Genomic DNA, 22,487 nt, shown 5'->3' with positions numbered 1-22,487 from the left:
GCGGCGAGCTGAGGACTGAGCTAGTGGAGGAGGTGAAATCAGGAAGGCTTGTTGTAGGAGGGAGCATTTGGAATGAGGCAGCCCCCAGCCTCGCCTGGGCAGCTTTACCAGCTAACCCCGCGGTTCCTAACTCTGTGGACACCTTCTGCCTCCCTCCCCTACCCTCAGGCCATCCTGTGCTATGTTGAGAGCGGCGTCCAGCTGAGCGTCTCCAAGTGTCTCCGAGCCGAGAGCCTGCGGTGGGGGGCTCTCGGGCCAGTGGACCCCGTCCCCACCGCGGTGCTCCTAGCCAGGCCGAGGTCGTTCGCCCCGCCGAGGCCCCTCTCCCCGGCCTGCTCAGACTCCTCCAAGCTCGCCCTGATCCACTCCGCCCTGCACAAGTGCCAGCCGCAGGTCCAGGTAGGAAGGGGCTTGAGGGTTCTGGGCGCAGCCAGAGGCCCGGGGGCTGGAGGGGGGCGGGGCTCGCGCCCTCCGGGTTGGGGCGGGAGCGGGGGTGGGGGCGGGTCAGGGGCCAGGGTCAGGGGGAGGAGTCTGAGCGCCGCAGGGTGCAGCCAGAGCCCTGAGAAAGTGTCTGAGGGTGTCATGACCCCGAAGGAGGTGGCCGAGAGCTCTGCGGTGAAGCCGAGCCCAGAAGTGGGGGTGCTTGAGCAGCTGGTGGAGGGAGGAGACTGCTGCAGTGTTAGGGTCATGGTAGAGAGGGAGACATGTCCCTGGTTATACAGAGCCAGGATTCTGGGAAAAGTTCTAGCAAGGGGAATCAGAGCCTAGGATGAGAGGAGCTCGGGAACTAGGGGCAGAGCCAGGGTAAGGAGGGGTCTGAGAGTGGAACCAGGATGCAAAGGGGAGGGGCCTGGGAGCCCTGGGGGTGGGGTCAGAACCCAGGAGACGAAGGTGCCTGGGGCTTTGTCTCGCATCCGGGGGAGTTTGACAGGAATTGTCCGGGACCCCACGGAGGTGAGGGCTCAAAGGGTGGTGAGGGCACATAGTAGGGGAGTGGAAGCTTGGCTCTCAGGCCTAGGCTCCTATCCTGTCCCAGGCCAGGTCCAGGCCCTGGACCCCGCCTAGCGTAGGCTAGTGTGTATCCCTGGAACCAGAAGAGAGTAGGTGGGCTCTGGAGGCCTCCCAGGACCCCCGTAGACTCCGTGATGCCCACGCCTCAGAACATGGGTGGGCGCTATGAGGCAAGCCAGGACCTGCTGGGCACCCTGCGGAAGCAGCTTAGCGACAGCGAGAGTGAGCGGCGGGCCCTAGAGGAACAACTGCTGCGCCTGCGGGAAAAGACCAACTGCGCCATGCAGGCCCACGAGGACGCCCAGCGCGAGGTGCAGCGGCTGCGGAGTGCCAACGAGCTCCTGAGCAGGTGCCAAGGAAGTCTGAGCTGGGGGGTGCTGAAGAATAAATCAGCGTCTGGGCATAACACCAGTTGAGCCTTATGCATGTGGTCTGCACTAATATGGTCGCCCTGAGCTGCATGTGCCTATTAACATTTTATTTATTATTTTATTATTTACTAATGAGATGGAGTCTCGTTCTGTCGCCCAGACTGGAGTGCAGTGGTGCGATCTTGGCTCACTGTAAGCTCCGCCTCCCGGGTTCACCTATTACCCTGCCTTAGCCTCCCGAGTAGCTGGGACTACAGGCGCCCGCCAGCACGCCCGGCTAATTTTTTTTTTTTATTTGAGACGGAGTTTCACTCTGTCGCCCAGGCTGGAGTGCAGTGGCATGATACCGGCTCATTGCATTCTCTGCCTCCCTTGTTTAAGCAGTTCTCACCTCAGCCTCCCGAGGAGCTGGGATTACAGGTGCCCATCACCACGCCCAGCTATTTTTTTTTTTGTATATTTAGTAGAGAGGGGGTTTCACCATCTTGGCCAGGCTGATCTTGAACTCCTGACCTCGTGATCCACCCGCCTCCGTCTCCCAAAGTGCTGGGATTACAGGCATGAGCCACCGCGCCTGGCCAACATTTATTTTTTATTATTCAGTTTTGTTTTGTTTTGTTTTGCTTTGTTTTGAGTCATGCTCTTGCTCTGTTTCCCAGGCAGGGGCGCAATGGCTCCATCACAGCTCACTGTTGCCTGGAACTCCCAGACTCAAGTGATCCTCCCACCTCTACCTCCCAACTGTCCCTAGTTGGGGGCCAGGGCCTGGGCCTGGCCTGGGGAAGGATATGGGACCCATGCCTGAGAGTTAAGTTTCCACTCCCTTCCTCTGTGCCCTCATCACCCTCTGAGCTCTCACCTCCCCAGGTCCTGGGCAACTCTGATCTCAGCCCTGAGGATGCTAGACAAGCCCCCAACATTTCTAAATTTTTTGTAGAGATGTGGGGATCTCACTTTGTTGCCCACACTGGTCTTGAACTCTTGGCTTCAAACACTCCTTCCTCCTCAGCCTCCCAAACTGCTGGGATTACAGGCGTAAGCCACTGTGTCTGGCTCTTTTAAAATTTAATTTAAAATTTTAAAAAGTGAAAATTCAGACTGGGTGTGGTGGCTCACACCCAGCTGACTGACCAACATGGTGAAACCTGTTTCTACTAAAAATACAAAAATTAACCAGGCATGGTGGCATGCTCCTGTAATCCCAGCTACTTGGGAGGCTGAGGTGGGAGAATCACTTGAACCCCAGAGGCGGAAGTTGCAATGAGCCAGGATCGTGTCACTGCACTTCAGGTTGGGAGATGAGGAAGACTCCGTCTCAAAAAAAAAAAAAGGTTGGTTGTGGTGGCTCACACCTGTAATCCCAGCACTTGGGGAGGCCGAGGTGGGCGGATCACGAGATCAGGAGATCGAGACCATCCTGGCTAACATGGTGAAACCCCGTCTCTACCAAAAATACAAAAACAAAATAAGCTGGGCATGGTGGCGGCCACCTGTAGTCCCAGCTACTGGGAGGCTGAGATGGGACAATGGTGTGAACCTGGGAGGCAAAGCTTGCAGTGAGCTGAGATCACACCACTGTACTCCAGCCTGGGTGACAGATTGAGACTCCATCTGAAAAAAAGAAAAAGAAAAAAGAAGAAGAAAATTCAGTTTTTTAGTTGCCCTAGCCACATTTCAAGCAGTCATCAACCATACGTGGCCATAGAACATTCTGTCATCTCGGAGAGTTCTATTGACAGCACTATTCTGGACTGTATTTCTTGGAGTTTTAAAATTTTATTTTATTTTATTTTATTTTTTTTTATTTTAGAGGTGGGGTCTTGCTGTGTTGCTCAGGATGGTCTCAAACTTCTGGCCTCAAGCAATTACACTGCCTCAGCCTCCCCAAATGCTGATATTACAGGCAAAAGCCACCATGCCTAGCCTTGAAGATTTTTTTTTTCTTTTAATTTGAGACAGGGTCCTGTTCTGTCACCCAGGCTGGAGTGCAGTGGTGCAATCTCACTTCACTGTAACCTCCACCTCCTAGGCTTAAGTGATCCTCCCACCTCAGCCTCCTGAGTAGCTGGGACTACAGGCACACACCACCATGCCTGGCTAATTTTTCTGTTTTTTGTAGAGATGGGGTTTTGACATGTTGCCCAGGCTGATCTCTAACTCTTGAGCTCAAATGATCCACGCATATCAGCCTCCCAAAATACTGGGATTATAGGTGTGAGCCATCACGCCAGGCACCTTGAAGATTTTTAAGATAAGAAATTATCCACTTCTTTTTTTTTTCCCCCATTCTTATTGCCCGTCTCATGATCTTGGCTCACTGCAACCTCCACCTCCCAGGTTCAAGTGATTCTCTTGCCTCAGCCTCCCTGGTAGCTGGGATTGCAGGTGCCTGCCACCATGCCAGGCTAATTTTAATATTTTTAGTAGAGATGGGGTTCCACCATGTTGGCTAGGCTGGTGTCGAACTCCTGACCTCAGGTGATTCACCCACCTTGGTATCCCAAAGTGCTGGATTACAGGCATGAGCCACTGTTCTTGGCACCTTGAAGATTTTTAAGACAATAAATTATCCACTTAGCTGCCAGGTTGTTTTGGATATTTTGTTGTTTGGTTTTTCTCTTCATAAATGTAACGATCTTATGAAAAGTTTGAAAAATAGAAATAAAGGCCGGGCGCGGTGGCTCAAGCCTGTAATCCCAGCACTTTGGGAGGCCGAGGCGGGCGGATCACGAGGTCAGGAGATCGAGACCATCCTGGCTAACATGGTGAAACCCCGTCTCTACTAAAAATACGAAAAACTAGCCGGGCGTGGTGGCGGGCGCCTGTAGTCCCAGCTACTTGGAGGCTGAGGCAGGAGAATGGCCTGAACCTGGGAGGTGGAGCTTGCAGTGAGCCGAGATCGCGCCACTGCACTCCAGCCTGGGTGACACAGCGCGAGACTCCGTCTCAAAAAAAAAATAAAAAAAAAAAAAAAAAAAGAAATAAAAAGATAGCGCCTTCTCACAGCCTCATCTGCCCATCCTAACTCATTTAGGGCACTGGTTTTCCTTCCCATCGTGTTTCCTGGCAGTGAGATAGCAAATGTTTCCTCCACACCTACTGTGTGCCGGGCTCTTGGCCGAGTGTTTTTTATGTACTCTGTCATTTAGTCTGCCTGTCAAACTCATGCAATTCGGAACTCTGTTGTAAGCTTGAGAGACTCGCTCAGACTCGTACAGTGTCTGTGGCTGGGGGTGGCAGGGTGGGAATTGGAATTCAGGTCCATGTGAGAGTAAACTGAGGCTTTCCATGCCTGGAAAGGAGAAGGTCTTTTTAAGTAGTTGTGTTCACAGCATGCATCCCGTTTCGCATTCTGCTATTTTTACTTAAAAGCACATTGTCACCTGGGCATGGTGACTCACGCCTGTAAACCCAACACTTTGGGAGGCCAAGGCAGGTGGGTCACTTGTCAGGAGTTTGAGAGCAACCTGGCCAACATGGCAAAACCCCATCTCTACTAAAAATAAAAAAAATTGGCCGGGCACAGTGGCTTATGCCTGTAATCCCAGAACTTTGGGAGACCGAGGTGGGAGGACCAACTGAGGTTGGGAGTTCAAGACCAGCCTGACCAACATGGAGAAACCCTGTGGTTACTAAAAATAAAAAATTTGCCATCCATGGTGGCACATGCCTATAATCCCAGCTACTTGGGAGGCTGAGGCAGGAGAATTGCTTGAACCCGGGAGGCAGAGTTTGTGGTGAACCGAGATCACGCCATTGCACTCCAGCCCGGGCAACAAGAGTGAAAGTCTGTGTCAAAAAAATAAATAAGTAAAAATAAAAGTAAAAAATAAAAAAATAAAAAAAATTAGGGCTGGGCGTGGTGGCTCACGCCCGTATTCCCAGCAATTTGGGAGGCTGAGGCATGCAGATCACTTGAGGTCAGGAGTTTGAAACCAGCCTGGCCAACATGGTGAAACCCCGCTTCTAATTAAAATGCAAAAATTAGTTGGGTGTGGTGATAGGCGCCTATAATCCCAGCTACTTGGGAGGCTGAGGCAGGAGAATTGCTTGAAGTCTGGAGGTGGAGGTTGCAGCAAGCCGAGATTGTGTCACTGCACTCCAGCCTGGGCGACAGAGTGAGACTCTATCTAAAAAAAAAAAATTGCTGGATGTGGTAGCTCACACTTGTAACCCCAGCACTTTGGGAGGCCGAGGCGGGCAGATCACGACGTCAGGAGATCAAGATCATGCTGGCTGACACGGTGAAACCCCATCTCTACTAATAATACAAAAAATTAGCCAGGCATGGTGGCAGGTGCCTATAGTCCCAGCTACTGGGCAGGCTGAGGCAGGAGAATGGTGTGAACCTGGGAGGCGGAGCTTGCAGTGAGCTGAGATCGTGCCACTGCACTCTAGCCTGGGTGACAGAGCAAGACTCTGTCTTAAAAAAAAAAAAAAAATCACATCGTGAAGTTTTTTTGCACCTACTGCCAGTGAGGAAAGAAGCAGCTCACAGCAAGTCTTTGGGGTCCCAGTTGCTGCCTTCTCCTCCCGCCCCTGCTGTGGCCACCATGTGCCTATGTAGCAGGAAGCTGTGGGATGTGCAGACTCAGCTCTATTGGGCTTCCCAGAATGGAGGGGCATGGGGTGTTATAAGAGGCATTTCCTGGTCACATGGCCTAGCAGAGCTGGTGGCACAATTGCCTGTGTGTCCCAGCAGCCTAGCCTGGCCTCTTCTACCTGGCAGGGTGCTTGGAGATAATGTCAGCACCTCCATCCACTCCAAGTGGGTGCGCTGGGGAGAAGGAAAGCCAGGTTCTTCTGCTGGAGGGTGTCAGTGAAATGAGTCAGCCATGGGCATGGTGGTCAGGGAAGGCTTCCTGGAGGCAGGTGCCTTGGAAGATGGGAGGATGTAGCTCATGGCTAGGGGAGCAGCCAGCCACCTTCCCTGGAGAGAGCATCCTCAGCATCCCCTCTGCTCCCCTTCCCCGTGTCCTGAAAGGAGAAGAGCAACCTGGCCCACAGCCTGCAGGTTTCACATTTCAAGCACTCATCAACCATACACGGCCATAGAACATTCTGTCATCTCAGAGAGTTCTATTGACGGCACTATTCTGGACTGTATTTCTTTTTTATTTTTATTTTTTTAGAGATGGGGTCTTGCTGTGTTGCTCAGGATGGTCTCAAACTCCTGGTCTCAAGCAATTCCCCTGCCTCGGCCTCCCAAAATGCTGAGATTACAGGCATAAGCCACCATGCCTAGCCTTGAAGATTTTTTTTTTTCTTTTAATTTGAGACAGAGTCTTGTTCTGTCACCCAGGCTGGAGTACAGTGGTGTGATCTCAGTTCACTGCAACCTCCACCTCCTAGGCTTAAGTGATCATCCCACCTCAGCCTCCTGAGTAGCTTGGACTACAGGTACACACCACCACACCTGGCTAATTTTTCTGTTTCTTGTAGAGATGGGGTTTCACCATGTTGCCCAGGCTGATCTCTAATTCCTGAGCTCAAATGATCCACCCATCTCAGCCTCCCAAAGTACTGGGATTATAGGTGTGAGCCATCAACCAGGCACCTTGAAGTTTTTTTTTTGAGACGGAGTCTTGCTCTGTTGCCCAGGCTGCCATGCAGTGGCGCGATCTCGGCTCACTGCAAGCTCCACCTCCCAGGTTCACCCCATTCTCCTGACTCAGCCCCCTGAGTAGCTAGGACTACAGGCGCCCACCGGAACACCCTGCTACTTTTTTTTGTATTTTTAATAGAGATAGGGTTTCACCGTGTCAGCCGGGTTGGTCTCGATCTCCTCACCTCGTGATCCGCCCACCTCTGCCTTCCAAAGTGCTGTGATTACATGCTGTGATTACAGGCATGAGCCACCGCGCCCAGCCGAAGATGTTTAAGACAAGGAATTATTCACTTCTTTTTTTCCCCCCCAACTCTTGTTGCCCATGGCATGATATTGGCTCACTGCAACCTCCACCTCCTGGGTTCAAGCGATTCTCTTGCCTCAGCCTCCCTGGTAGCTGGGATTACAGGTGCCTGCCACCATGCCTGGCTAATTTTTATATTTTTAGTAGAGATGGGATTCCACCATGTTGGCTAGGCTGGTGTCGAACTCCTGACCTTAGGTGATTTGCCCACCTTGGCCTCCCAAAGTGCTGGGTTACAGGCATGAGCCACCGTTCTTGGCACCTTGAAGATTTTTAAGACAATAAATTATCCATTTAGCTGCCAGGTTGTTTTGGATATTTTGTTGTTTGGTTTTTCTCTTCATAAATGTAACGATCTAATGAAAAGTTTGAAAAATAGAAATAAAAAGACAGCGCCTTCTCACAGCCTCATCTGCCCATCCTAACTCAGGGCACTGGTTTTCCTTCCCATCGTGTTTCCTGGCAGTGAGATAGCAAACGTTTCCTCCACACCTACTGTGTGCCAGGCTCTTGGCCGAGTGTTTTTTATGTACTCTGTCATTTAGTCTTCCTGTCAAACTCATGCAATTCGGAACCCTGTTGTAAGCTTGAGAGACTCGCTCAGACTCGTACAGTGTGTGTGGCTGGGGGTGGCAGGGTGGGAACTGGAATTCAGGTCCATGTGAGAGTAAACTGAGGCTTTCCATGCCTGGAAAGGAGAAGGTCTTTTTAAGTAGTTGTGTTCACAGCAAGCATCCCATTTCACATTCTGCGAAATGTAGAGATGAGGATCTCACTGTGTTGCCCATGCTGGTCTTGAACTCCTAGTTCCAAACATTCCTCCCACCTCAGCCTCCCAAATTACTGGGATTACAGGCATAAGCCACTGTCCCTGGCTGTATTAAATTTTAATTAAAAGTTTTAAAAAGGGAAAATTCAGGCTGGGTGTGTTTTACTTAACAGCACATTGTTGACTGGGCATGGTGGCTCACACCTGTAATCCCAGCATTTTGGGAGGCCAAGGCGAATGGATCACTGGAGGTCAAGAGTTTGAGACCAGCCTGGCCAACAGAGCGAAATCCCATCTCTATTAAAAATAAAAAAAATTGGCCAGGCATAATGGCTCACGCCTGTAATCTCAGCACTTTGGGAGGCCAAGGCGGGAAGACCACCTGAGATCAGGCGTTTGAGACCAGCCTGACCAACATGGAGAAACCCTGTGTCTACTAAAAATACAAAATTAGTCATCAGTGGTGGCACATGCCTGTAATCCCAGCTACTTGGGAGGCTGAGTCAGGAGAATCGCTTGAACCCGGGAGGCAGAGTTTGTGGTGAACTGAGATCACGCCATTGCACTCCAGCCTGGGCAACAAGAGTGAAAGTCTGTGTCAAAAAAATATATAAATAAAAATAGAAGTAAAAAATAAAAAAATAAAAAAATTAGGGCCGGGTGTAGTGACTCATGCCTGTCTTCCCAGCACTTTGAGAGGCTGAGGCGGGCAGATCACCTCAGGTCAGGACTTTGAGACCAGCCTGGTCAACATGGTGAAACCCCGCTTCTAAGTAAAAATACAAAAATTAGCTGGGCGTGGTGATAGGCGCCTATAATCCCAGCTACTTGGGAGGCTGAGGCAGGAGAATCGCTTGAAGTCTGGAGGTGGACGTTGCAGCAAGCTGAGATCGTGTCACTGCACTCCAGCCTGGGCAACTGAGTGAGACGCTGTCTAAAAAAAAAAAAATTGCTGGATGCGGTGCCTTGCACCTGTAATCCCAGCACTTTGGGAGGCAGGCGGATCACAAGGTCAGATCGAGACCATGCTGGCTAACACGGTGAAACCCCGTCTCTACCAAAAATACAAAAAATTAGCTGGGTGTGGTGGCAGGTGACTGTAGTCCCAGCTACTCAGGAGACTGAGGCAGGAGAATGGCGTGAACCTGGGAGGTGGAGCTTGCAATAAGGGGAGATCACGCCACTGCACTCTAGCCTGGGTGACAGAGTGAGACTCCATCTCAGGAAAAAAAAAAAAAAATCATGTCGTGAAGTTTTTTCACACCTACTGCCAGTGAGGAAAGTGGCAGCTCACAGCAAGTCTTTGGGGTCTCAGTTGCTGCCTTCTCCTCCCTCCCCTGCTGTGGCCACCATGTGCCTATGTAGCAGGAAGCTGTGGGATCTGCAGACTCAGCTCTATCAGGCTTCCCAGAATTGAGGGGCATGGCGTGTTATAGGGGGCATTTCCTGGTCACATGGCCTAGCAGAGCTGGTGGCACAATTGTCTGTGTGTCCCAGGAGCCTAGCCTTGCCTACCTGGTAGGGTGCTTGGAGATAATGCCAGCACCTCCATCCACTCGAAATGGGCGGGCTGGGGGGAAGGAAAGCCAGGTTCTTCTGCTGGAGGGTGTCAGTGAAATGAGTCAGCCATGGGCAGGGTGGTCAGGGAAGGCTTCCTGGAGGCAAGTGCCTTGGAAGATGGGAGGATGTAGCTCATGGCTAGAGGAGCAGCCAGCCACCTTCCCTAGAGAGCGCAGCCCCAGCATCCCCTCTGCTCCCCTCTCCTCCCCTTGTCCTGAAGGGAGAAGAGCAACCTGGCTCACAGCCTGCAGGTGGCCCAGCAGCAGGCCGAGGAGCTACGGCAGGAGCGGGAGAAGCTGCAGGCTGCCCAGGAGGAGCTGCGGCGCCAGCGGGACCGGCTGGAGGAAGAGCAGGAGGACGCGGTGCAGGATGGCGTGCGGGTGCGCCAGGAGCTTGAGCGCAGGTGAGCAGCATCTCGCCTGCCTGCCAGGGCCCTTCAGATGTGCCTCAGATCCCCTGACAGTGCCCCTGGGGGGTTAGGGAGCACCCACTGGCTCCTGGGCCTCCTACCATCTGGACCCCTCTGATGTCGGGTTTTCTAACCAGTCCCATTTCAGGAAATTGGGGGCTCAGGGAGGTGTTGTCACTTACCTGGGATCAGAGAACTAGTTAAAAGGTAGAACTTGGATGATAATAACAACAATAATTAAAATAACAGTAGTAATATTAACAATAGTGTTTTTAAAATTTAGTTATGATCATAACAATATCCTTACTAATTTCACTAAGTGCCAGATACTGTTTTAGGCAATTCAGTTCTCATTCAACTCTATGATAACTCTGTGTCATAGAAGCTGTTATCTCCATTTTGTGGATGGTAAACTGAGGCACAGAGAAGCCATGTTCCTTGCCCCAGGTCACACAGCTAATTAGCAGAAGAGCCAGGATTTGAACCCAGGCATTCTGCCTTCAGAGTTAACCTCTTCCCCACTGCGCTGCTTACCTCTCTGGGACGTGATTGATGATGATGTTTAGTAGACTGTGGTGGTGCATGTGATTCTTGTTTCTGAAGGCCCTTGGGGAGATGTATCAGGCACCATTTTAAGCATATGTGAAGTCTGTATCCTTAAAACAGGTCGGGCATGGTGGCTCACATCTGTAATCCTGGCACTTTGGGAGGCCAAGGCAGGGGAATCGCCTGAGGTCAGGAGTTCGAGACCAGCCCGACCAACATGGGGAAACCTCATCTCTACTAAAACTACAAAATTAGCCAGGCATGGTGGTGGGCACCTATAATCCCAGCTACTCAGGAGGCTGAGGCAGGAGAATTGCTTGAGCCTGGGAGGCAGAGGTTGCAGTGAGCTGAGATTGCACCACTGTACTCCAGCCTGGGTGACAGAGCAAGACTGTCTCAAGAAAACAATGTCACGAGGCAAGTGTTACCTTGTTTTGCAGATGTGAAAACAGAGGCCCAGGGTCATGCAGCTAAGTGTAGTGGGCTTGGTTGCCCTGTGGGTCAGGCTGTTTCTCTCCAAACTCCTGCCTCAGGCCTGGTCCCTGGCTCAGCATCTCGCTGGCTACAGGAGGTTCAGGGCAGGAAAGTGACATGGGCCACCCGCCCGCCCTCTGTCCCGCAGCCATAGACAACTAGAGCAGCTGGAAGGGAAGCGCTCAGTCCTGGCCAAGGAGCTGGTGGAGGTGAGGGAGGCGCTGAGCCACGCCACGCTGCAGCGGGACATGCTGCAGGCTGAGAAGGCCGAGGTGGCCGAGGCGCTGACCAAGGTGGGTCCCTGTTTGCTGCACAACCACAAAACCTACCTCTGACCCCCAGCCGCAAGACGTCTCGCTCTGGCATGGACTGGTCCCAGTGTCAGGCAGACCTCTGAGCCTGGTCACAGACTGACCCCTTCCTTCTGGATACAGGCTGATCTTTGTCGCAGGCCACAGACCTCTGGACCTCTGGTCCCAGCCATAAGTGGACTGACCTCTCTTTATGGCCGTATCCCTGCTCTTGTGGATGCTCCTGGGGGTGGTGCCTAAAGCTCAGGGTCGTCCAGTGCCTGAGACTCAGCTCCTGGGGTCTGAGAGTTGGGGCCACAGCCCAGAGAGTCCTTGGCGGGGGGCTGGCCTTGTCCGCTGCAGCCTGGGCTCTGAGCAGTGCTGTCCCTAGACCGTACTCAGGGGATCCTCTGAACTCTGGTCCTGCCCTGCAGCTTGAGCTATTTTTGCACAGCTCTGTGTTGTGTGGCTTTTAAATGGCTCCATAAGCAGCAGGCTTTCTGCGGTGATTTTTTTTTTCCATCTCACGCTATGTCCCCTCCTTGTTTCCCCTCCCCTGTCTCCGAGGGTCCATCTCTCTGGGTCTCTTCTTGTCTCTCCTCACCTCCTCCCAACCTTTCTGCCTTTCCTCATCTCTGAGGGCCTGACTCTGCAGGCTGAGGCTGGCCGCGTGGAGCTCGAGCTCTCCATGACCAAGCTAAGGGCAGAGGAGGCCTCCCTGCAGGACTCCCTGTCCAAGCTGAGCGCCCTCAACGAGAGCCTTGCTCAGGACAAGCTGGATCTGAACCGCCTTGTTGCCCAGGTACGCTGTGCACCTGTGGGCCCACCTGCCTTGCCCAGTGTCAGTGAGGCACCCCGGGCCCAGCCCTGTACCTGTCTTGACCTGTGCCTCCCTTTCTGTCTCTGGTTCTCTGTCTGTCTCCGTCTGTCTGTCTATCCTCTCTCGGTGTCAGAGCACAGAAGCTCCATGGGCCCTCATCTCCCCCTCCCCAGTGTCCCACACACCTAAGGGCACTGCCCCTCATTCCCTGGGAGCCTCCCCTGGGATATTGTGGCTGGTGGGTGGGTGGATGAGGCCTCCTGGTCCTGGGAGGAATGCCCTGCTTATGAGGCCCCATTCGTACCCGGCCCACAGCTGGAGGAAGACAAAGCTGCCCTGCAGGGTGTGTGTGTGTGTGTGTGTGTGTTTTATTTTTTGAAACAGAGTCTTGCTCTGTTGCCCAGGCTGGAGTGCAGTGGCACGATCTGGGCTCACTACAACTCTGCCTCCATGGTTTAAGTTGTTCTCCTGCCTCAGCGTCCCAAGTAGTGGGGACTACAGGCGTGCACCACCATGTCCGGCTAATTTTTGCATTTTTAGCAGAGACAGGGTTTCACCACATTGGCCAGGTTCGTCTTGAACTCCTGACCTCAAGTGATCCACCTGCCAAAGTGCTGGGATTATAGGCGTGCGCCACCGTGCCCGGCCGGGCCCTCATTTTTGTACACATGTGCATTGCAGATCTAGAGAAGGTCATGACTTGCCCAAGTACATATAGCACATGAGGGCAGACCCTGGGCTTGAACCCAGGCCTTCCGCCAGGACTAGGTTAGGCCCCTAGTTGGGGTGCTGCATGATGAACAAGCTGGGGGATGCTGGGAGTGCTGCTCAGTCTCTGGGTGGGGGCCAGCTCTCCCGGCAGCTGAGCGGGCGGGAGCAGGAGCTGGAGCAGGCCTGGCGGGAGGCCCAGCGTAAAGGGTCCATGGATCTCTCTATATTATTTCTTACAACTGCACTTGAATCTATATTTATCTTAATTGGAGAGCCATGGGAAGTGGGATTTGGCTGCAGGGAGATGGTTCCCCCACCCCCTGAGCCTGGGTAAGGGCTGGGGGCTCCCTGGGAATGCTGCAGGGTGGCAGTGGTTCCCAAGGGGGCTCCTCAGGATTGCAAACGTTCCACCACCTTTATGCCACCGTAAATGATTCAGGTAAATTGCTCTGGCCTGTGGGAGGAAGCAGCCCTGGCAGAGGCCTTCAGTGGCAGGTTCCAGAGACAGGGGAGGCTGTGTGGGGCCCGTTAAGGTTCCAGGTCCCTTAAGGTGCAGGAGATAGGGGGCCATGGACTCATTAGAGAAGGCAGGGTGGGTGCCTGGGGATGGAGGGGTCAGCTACGGCAGGGCCTTGCCCGTAAGGGCTGTGGCTACCCCACCAGAGGCACCTGAGGCTCCTGCCCACTGAGTGTCCATGGAAATACCCTCCAAGGCAGTTCGCTGAGTGAGGGGAGGGAAAGTGTGGGTGATGGAAGGACACCTGCCTGCCTTCATTGGCCTCCTCAGTTCCAGGTAGCACCTGGTCTGTCATGTACTCTGATGTCCCTGGGGGTCCCTTGTGTGAGCTGACCTTTCTGGGGTGTTTCCTAAAGGCCCAGAACAGACCGGAGGGTTAGGGGTCCTCGTTCAGCCCAGGGAGTTTTGAGGCAAGCATCTTACCTCCCATGGTCTTCCTGGCCATTCTCCAGTTTGCAGAGGGCTGAACCCTGGGCATTTCACATCCAAAGGTGGAGTGACGTCTCAAGGGTCCTGTGTGCACAGAGCCCGGCCCAGAGACTCACAGTCGGTTACAGGATTTGATGCTGACACTAGGATGGTGTTTTGCTGACACAGCAATGCAGGCTCAGGAGCTGGTGTGAAGGTCCTTCTACTGGTGCCTGCTACTTGGGCATCCAGAACTAAAGCACTGAGTCCTTCTTTGTTTCAGGAACTTCCTTGATTTAACTTTTCTGATTGGTGGGTGCTTCTAATTGGAGAACCTTCCAGAAAGCACCGCCTTTGAGAAGTGGCTGGGTGGCCAAAGGCCTGCCAATATTCCCACCTGCCTTCCTCTACTCTGCCATTCTGACTATAAAATTCCCCTGAAGAAACCTTCGTCAGGTCTGATGCAGGCAGAGTATGTAGGGAGGTGTTGGGAGTGGGGGCTGAGAATGGTAGAAGCTTCATCGCAGAGACAAGAGAAGAGACAGCTGAGTGAGAGACAGTGAGTCAAGAGAGCTCAGCAGATGCCAGACCCGGAGCAGATGAGAGTAGGATGGCAGAGGCCCCAGGGCTTGCAGAAATCATGGGGAAGGCACAGGTCACCCCACAGGCACGAGCGAGGGTGCTGGAATTCATTTTTACCAAACCTTACACCTGGCTTTCCTGTGAATCTCAGGGGCTACAGAGCAGCAGGCACACTGCTGGTGGGGGAGGCACGTCTGTGCAGAGGTCCACTGTGGTCTTCAGCCCAGAACACGGACATCCCAACCAGGGCTGCAAACTAGAGTTTGGGGCCCAGATGGTGGGCTGGCCTGATGGAACAGACAAGAACTGAGGAGACTCTCACCACTACTGGAGGACCAGACTGATGGGAGACAGAAGCTGTGCACGGACTGATGGGAGACAGAAGCTGTGCATGGACTGATGGGAGACAGAAGCTGCGCATGGACTGATGGGAGACAGAAGCTGTGCATGGGCCACCACCCCTTCAGGGGCACAGTTGCCACTGGCATGCCTGAGAGTTTGTTTTCAAAAGAATGTCTTTCAGAATTTGTGATGAAGAACCCAAAAGCAAATGTGACAAAATAAAAAATAGACAAATGGGACTTCTGCACAGTGAAAGAAACTATTAAAACATGAACAGAGTAAACAGACAGCCTGCAGAAGGGGAGAAAATATTTGCAAACTGCGTCTGACAAAGGTCTGATTTCCAGAATCTATAAGGAACTTAAACAATTCAGCAAGCAAAAAAACCAAATAATCCCATTGAAAAGTGGGCAAAGGACATGAACAGACACTTCTCAAAAGAAGACATAAAGTTGGCCAACAAACGCATGAGAAAATGCTCAACATCACTAATCATTAGAGACGTGCAAATCAAAACCACAATGAGACAGCATCTCAAGCCAGTCAGAATGGCAATTATTAAAAAGTAAAAAAATAACAGATGTTGTTGAGGCTTTGGAGAAAAGAAAATGCTTATCCATTGTTAGTGAGAATGCAAATGAGATCGTCCCCTGTGGAAAGCAGTTTGGAGATTTCTCAAAGAACAAAAAACAGAATTATCACTGGACCCAGCAATCCCATCACTGGTATATACCCAAAAGAAAATAAATGTCCTACCAAAAAGACACCTGCACTCAAATGTTTACTGAACCACTATTCACAATAGCAAAGACATGGAATCAATCCAAGTGCCCATCAGCAGTGTATTGGATAAAGAATATGGGGTACATATACACCATGGAATACTACACAGCCATAAAAAGTGAAATTGTGGCCTTTGCAGCAACATGAATGCATTTGGAATCCATTATCCTAAACTAATTAATGCAGAAACAGAAAACCAAACATCACATGTGCCCACCCATAATGGGGAGCTAAACAGTGGGTATACACAGACACTGGGGGGTTACTAGACAGGGGAGGGAAGGGGGCAAGGGCTGAAAAACTACCTATCAGGTTCTATGTTCACCACCTGGGTGGTGGGATCGTTAGTGCCAAACCTCAGCATCACGCAATATACTCATGTAAAAAACCTGCATAGGTATCCCCTGAATCCAAACAAAAACCCAGTCTTTCTCTTTCCAAAACCCCAAAGCAAACTTACCAAAAAAACTTTCCAAGGAAAACACAATCCCTAGACAAACAGCTATATTTTCAGCAGAGCAGATGCCAGCCGGGAAGACACAGAGCTAGTTGCCTTCAACACCGACAGCCAGCCCCAGGTTGCTCAGAAAAGGCCACTGGGCAAGGAGAGGCGGGGACCTGGACCCTTGGGTCCCATTGGCCTTTCTGTCAGAGGCTTTGCCGCTGGCCCTGGCTTCCGAGAGGCTGTTTTCCTGGAGAAGGCCACAGCGGTTCTTCTCAGAAACGTCGTTCTCCCTTTAATGATTCAGCACGCATGCTGAGCGGGGTGCCGGTGGCATGAGTGAGATTGGACATGGCAAACCTTTAATGCCAGCGGGAAAGCTTCATAAAGTGACATTCGGCCTGAGCTGCAGCCTCTGCAGCTTAATGGTGCACCTCGAGGTGGCTGCTGGCGACCCCATTTGTTCGGCAGCAGGCAGGCCAACCGTCCGGACCCTCTTCTGGTTGGGGTGGGCCACTGAGATGTCATAGATTGGAGGCATCTGGGGGCCCTGGCTCTTTGAGGGGCACTCTGGGGTGGGTTGTGCCCTTGCCATCAGCCTCAGGGAAAAGAGCACTGGATTTGGAGTCTGGAGAGCTCCTGGCAGCTTCCTGCCTCCCCCACTTTCCAGCAGTTTGCTCTGGGGTGAGATTCTTTGGGGTCCTGAGCCTGTTTCCTCACTCATTGGGTGCAGTTAAGAGCTACACACTTTTTATATGCGTGTCCTTTCTGCACAGTGACACCCACAGCCTTGGGGACAGCAGCCACTTACAGCCTCTGCACCATCTGGTACCCGCACCTGCAAGTCCAGGTACAGGATGTCACTGCGAGGTGTCACTCACTCACTCACTCATTCATTCAGCATGTTTTTGCTGGGTAGGTGCATGGTACAGGCCTGATCTGGCAATGGGGCTTTTGAGTGAGTCTCCGGCCGGCAGGCTGCACTTGTTGCTGAGCTTTCTGGACTCTGGGACCTGGATGCAGCATCCCAGTTTCAGCCCTCAAGGGCACCTTGTCTTGACCCCCTTTCTTCTCCTTGCCCCCTCTCTCCCTGCCTCCATCTTTCCCTTCTCCTCCTGTCCCTTTCTTCAGTAACTTTTGAGTCCCTCCTATGTGCCAGGTGCTATTCTAGGCACTGGGAGGGGGGAGGGGTGGCCTAGCAGCAAACAAAACAGACAAGTCCCCACTGTCCCTGCTACCAGGAGGGGCCCAGGATTGGGTGGCCCAGGGCCCCACGTAGCAGTTCTAGAGTCTGGGCCCAGGGAACGCCACACTTTAAGCAGTGTGGGCCTGTGCTGACCTGCCGTCTTTTCTTGGCTCTCTGTCTGTCCTCCATAATTCACCAACCCCCTAGGCTGGCCAGGAGCTCTACAAGCCCAGATGTCTGTGACCTGTGCACACTAGAGAATGGGGCGTCGCCGTGGAGGGCGAGCCTTTCAGACTTGGGGATGCTTGTAGGCTGATATGGGGACTTGATGGGAGCGTAGACCCCATCTCTCTCTCTGGAGATGTGATTCTGTGGGTCAGTGGAGGAGCCCAGCAGTTCCCTCTGATGCAGATGGTCCCCGGATCACAGCCTGGGAAACGTGGTGCTGGAGTCTGTTGAGATTGAATCCTAGCCTGCCACTGTGACTGTGTGGGCTTGGGCAAGCACCAATAATTATGGACTGTCTGTGATTTCACCATATTTTGAAGCTAAGAGGTGAGCCCGCTACCCTTCCCTGGATGCTGGCAGAAGACATGAAATTCCCGGGGCAGAGATAGCTGTTGTTTTTACTTGCCACCCAGCAGGCAGCCCAAGCTTCATGGTCCTCATGGGTCCCCTCTGCCTCTAAACCCCATGGCTGTGATACTGAGAGGCCCAGGTGGATGCTGCATATGTAGGGGGTCTGTGTCCCAGCCAAGGACGCCATCTGAGGAACCCTGTCTTGCTGAGTGGACTACAAGCACACCTGCCTGGCCTTTGCCCTTGAGGGGGACATTATCTTTATTACACTGGAGTCCAAACAAGCCTGCCTCTGGCCTGGAGGGAGACAGCCTCTATCTTCCAAGTTGTTCACTATTCAAACATTCTTGGAAAGACAGTCTGGAGCAAACACTATAAATGGCTATATCCAAGATGAGCAGAACCACCAGCGACCCAGGGGACTGGGTCTCAGGAGCAAGTGACTCAGCCCTGCTGAGCTTGTTCCCTTGTCTGTAGGAGGGGACATAATTGTGGTGTTCACCCCAGAAGGTCACTCCATTACCTCCTCCATTAGCCCCTCTAGTCCCTGCCCCCCGCCCTTGCCCATCCAGGAGTGGGGATGGGGAAGCTGGAGGGAGGAGCAGGGCTTTGCAGACTTGGGTGATTCCATCAATTTCTTGTCCTTTTGTAAACCCTCCTGCCTGTTTGGGGCTGGCTGCTGCTTCTAGCTCTGGTGAGCCAGGGCCCGTGCTTCTGGTGCTGCACCCTGGCCTCCTAAGGTGCCCCTGGCTCAACAGGCCTTCTCCAGTGTGACAGATGACTACAGAGTGACCCTCCCAGCTGCTCACAGAGCTGACAGCTGAGAGGCTTGCAGAAATGCCTTTTCTGTTTCATTGTCTATCGCTTATGTACAGCAATCTAAATTTCTAGCTGTTAATGAAAGATTATAGATGTATTAAAAATGTCCCCAAAACCTCTCTTCTTTGCACTTGGGTTGTTAAATTCCCAACCTCCATTTTCAGGTTTTAATGAACAGCACAGGGTACTTCATTGGCATGTTGGCCTTGCATGTAGTACCCTCTCTCATCCCGTCTTGGGGGAAGCTCTTAGAACAGGTGTTTGAGTGGAGGGTCCCAAGGTCCCGACAGGACTAATGGGCTCCCATGAGCCTCCTCTGGAGGGTGACAGGGGTTGCTTTGCAGGCGCTGCTGCCCGGTGAGGACTCGGAGAGACACTTGACCTCGTCAGAGTTTGTGTGATCGGGTCCTTGTCCTTAGGGGCTGGAGTTGCAAGCTGGCCATGCCAGGAGCGTTTTTGTAAGCCTTCTGGTGCTGCACTTGCAGTTTGGGAAGCTGCTACCACCTGAGCTGTGCTTCCTGGCTGAGGACATTTTGCAAACAATAGCTTCCCTTAGGCAGGGAGCCATTCAGTGTGGATCATGGTGCACTGCGCTTTCTCTATGAAATTAGAATCATCATAGAAGTAACAAAGCAATAGTATCAGCTTCAGCTCATTTCATTCCATGAACTTTTGCAGAGCACCTATGATGTGCTGGGCACCTTGCTGAGTGCCTGAGATCTGAAGAGCCTTGTGGCAAGATGTGGGTGGGTTTAGCTTCTAAGGTCTACATAGGTAAAAAAAAAAAATTGCATACTAAAAATCACTCTGAACTTGCTGCCAGATCTCGATGTGGGCCCTTGGAAGTGCAGGGCCTGGGGATTTCCTCTTTCATTCCTCTTTGTATTCCAGCTGTGGCTTCCCTGCAGAAGGACAGTGAAGGCCAACGTCTAGTTTGGACAGGAGTCACAGCTGTGAGGGAAGCTAATACAGAGATGGCTCTTATTTTCCCCACCCTGTAGCCCCGAGCCTACGCAGTTGAGTTCTTAGAAGTTACATTTCCATATGAGGCTAAAGGCTTATCCAGGCAGCAAAGTTAAGGAGAGAGTGGGGAGAGTTAGAATAGGTTTCGGTGCTCTGCGGGAAGAGACATTTTGGGAGGGGGAATTAGAATGAAGATTCAGGGTCTCGCAAAGAGAGTGGAGCTAGACACAGCTTCTGGGCTACACAGAGAGGCATTTGGCCCCACCCTGGGGTTGGGAAGACTTCCAGGAGGAGATGCATGCTGCTTCCTAAGGGTCACATTTCCCATTTAGGAGGATAATGAATAGATCTGGAGCAAGAATGAAAGGAAATAAACATCTAGGTACATTTGGGTGCCTGGTCTGCTGTAGATGAAAACCCGACTGTGAAGGCTATGTCCTCAGTGCCTAGCAAAACACAATTGCCTAATATTTGTGGAATGAATGAAAGACCATGAATTATTTTCTACTTTGAGGAGAAGACTTTTAACTCTCCTTTCCTGAATCCAGTGGTTCTTAAGCACTGTCAGCATCTGCGGTGTCAGGGCTACCAGGAGAAAGCCCAGCAGAGGCAGCTGCAGGAGCAAGGAGCAGTGGAACACGGAGAATGTCTGCTGGGGGCTCCTGAGCCTGGCCATGGCTGCGTGCCAGCCTCCTTGTCTGCAACAAGGCTGCAGGTGAGCAGAAAAGTGAGATTGACTGCTACTGGGCAGCTGCCCACCACAGGTCCGACCCAAAGCCTCTCACACCCTAAACAGCATATTTTGCCCCATCACCCCAGGGGACATCTGGCAATACTTGGAGACATTTTGGTTGTTACAAGGGATAGGCTTCGGGGTTAGAGGTGAGAGATGTTGTTAAACATTCTACCATGCATGGGTGGCCCACCCCCGCCACCTGACATGAAAGAGATTTGTCCCACCCAAGATATCAATAGTGACGAGGCTGAGGATGCTGCACCAATGCTGCCTAGGGTGTGAGAGGCTTTGGGCCGGACCCGTGGTGGGCAGCTACCCAGTGGCAGTCAATCTCACTTTTCTGCTCACCCGCAGCCTTGTTGCAGGCAAGGAGGCCAGCAGGCAGCCATGGGCAGGCTCAGAAACCCCCAGCAGACATTCTCCATGTTCCCCTGCCCCTTGCTCCTGCAGCTGCCTCTGCTGGGCTTTATCCTGGTAGCCCTGACACCCCAGATGCTGACAGACTGCAGGGAGGCCCTGTCATGCCTGGTTACAGACCCTGTCCTGGCCTCTGAGAATTCAGTGCTTGGCCTCAGAAAGCAGTTTGCTCCTTTTTCTCTCACATTCCCCAGTCGCAGCCTGGCCTGAGGCCCTAGGAGTATGGGAAAGCCGGGTAATCCGCAGGGCGAAGCGTTCATGCCTCACTCTGCTTATGCTCTTTTGGTTGTTGTCCAGCACAGATGATCAAGTCCAGGGTAGCCACAGTCAGGCCAGGGTTTGTGCCCTCCCTAGGTCTCCCCGACTCTCAGGACTTGCTCTCCCTCAGCTCTGAGGACAACATGGCCTTGTGGAGCAGGAACGAGGGAAGGGAGAGAGGGTGGAATGTCCCCCGTCCTGCCGCTGGATGCTCCAGCCACTGCGTGGATGCACCACACATACTGTCTCCACCGTTGGACTTCTCTGGCCCCCTCCCCCGGATAACACCACCCCAAGTCCTATCCGTGCTTCAAGCTCCCTCCAGAGCCCTCCAACCCCCAGCCCATGCTCAATCTCCCTTGCCATCCTGTGGCACTAATGGGGCGCATTGCAAGGTTCGGTCTTCAGATGGCCTCTCCCTGGAAGCACCGCTTCCTTAACCAGCTGCAAGCCGCGGGATGGCAGAGCCACGTGCCCCTCCCAGAGACTCACACGTGCAGTGAGTATAATGTGTTGAAGACGTTCTGCACGCCAGGCCCCCTGCCAAGTGCTCTGCCTGTGTGGTCACAACAGTCTCATGAGTGATGATGCTGTCATCTTGACTGTTTTCCATAGCGGCTGGGGAAATCAGCGACTTGCAGAGTCGTGGGCTGGTGCTTTGACAGAGAGGCGAGGGGAGAGAGGGATTACCCTGTCCCCGCGGCACTCGGTCCATTCCCTCGGTTACTCCTTCTCTCGGACCGCGCAGCCCCTAACCTGCTCGAACCTTTACGCAGTAGAGGCGGCCGGGTCCCTTTAAGGCTCCTCCGCGCCTGCGCCTTGGGTTCTCCTGACGCGGCCAAGCCTGATCCTGAGGAGCCAGTGGGGCGCAGGCGCGGCGGCGAGGGGCTGGGTGGCGGTTGAGACCGTGGCGGTACTGGGAGGGGTAGGTGAGGGTCGCGAGACTGCCTGAGCTTCTGAGTGAGCATGGCGCTTTTGGAACGCGGGACGGGCGACCTGCTGCGCCAGGAGCTGGGCCGAGGAGGGGCGGCGCGGCTGCGGGCTGCCCTCTGGATGGGAAGTTATGGCGAAGTCCGCCCAGCGTTTCCGAGGTGAGGGCGCCCCGCCCGGCTAGGCGGTCGGTGAAATCTGGGACCCGCGAGCGCACAGCTGGGTTGAGGCGCGGCCTGGCAAGTTTTGTTGGGCGAGGGGTGGTGGGTGCACAGCCGGGACCTGAGTTCCCTGAGCTCGATTCTTCCCCTGCTGCGGCCGCCCTCAGCCCACCTCTGGTGCGCGCTGGGGAAGAAAGTCGCTGGCGGGTGTTCTGTGGCATCGCGGGCGGTGGAGGGACGGAGCAGCTTCGGGGGCACGTCGTCCTATATCCTGTAGAGGACACTGACCCCGGACCCCACCTTCCAGTCCAGAAATCAGTTCCCTCTGCTTGCAAAGTTGGAGTCTTTATTGGCCTCCGGGATTCTGCTCCTGGCGGTGTCTCCAGGCTGGCGATGGGCAAGCCAGGTGTGCCAGGTCCAGGATGCACATGAGGAGCGTTTGTAGCCATCCAACCTCATGACTAGCGGGGCAAGCCTCAAATTAACCGCAG

General features: G+C 53.1%; 1 protein-coding gene across 1 annotated transcript; it reads left to right on the top strand.

The window, feature by feature from the left end:
* Positions 1 to 250: 250 nt before the first annotated feature.
* LOC112623745 (putative ciliary rootlet coiled-coil protein-like 2 protein) lies at positions 251 to 21,567 on the top strand. The gene is made up of 9 exons (XM_025384414.1): positions 251 to 399; positions 1,161 to 1,360; positions 9,844 to 10,026; positions 11,201 to 11,349; positions 12,040 to 12,144; positions 20,043 to 20,209; positions 20,681 to 20,791; positions 21,248 to 21,404; positions 21,521 to 21,567. The coding sequence occupies exons 2-9, from the start codon at positions 1,164 to 1,166 to the stop codon at positions 21,565 to 21,567; spliced, it is 1,116 nt and encodes a 371-aa protein (XP_025240199.1). The 5' UTR covers positions 251 to 399; positions 1,161 to 1,163.
* The last annotated feature ends 920 nt before the right edge of the window (positions 21,568 to 22,487 follow it).

Source organism: Theropithecus gelada, chromosome 1, assembly GCF_003255815.1.
Source record: "Theropithecus gelada isolate Dixy chromosome 1, Tgel_1.0, whole genome shotgun sequence".
NCBI lineage: Eukaryota > Metazoa > Chordata > Mammalia > Primates > Cercopithecidae > Theropithecus > Theropithecus gelada.
The sequence above is the reverse complement of the archived record's forward strand: the minus strand, read 5'-3'. Positions and strand labels throughout refer to the sequence as shown.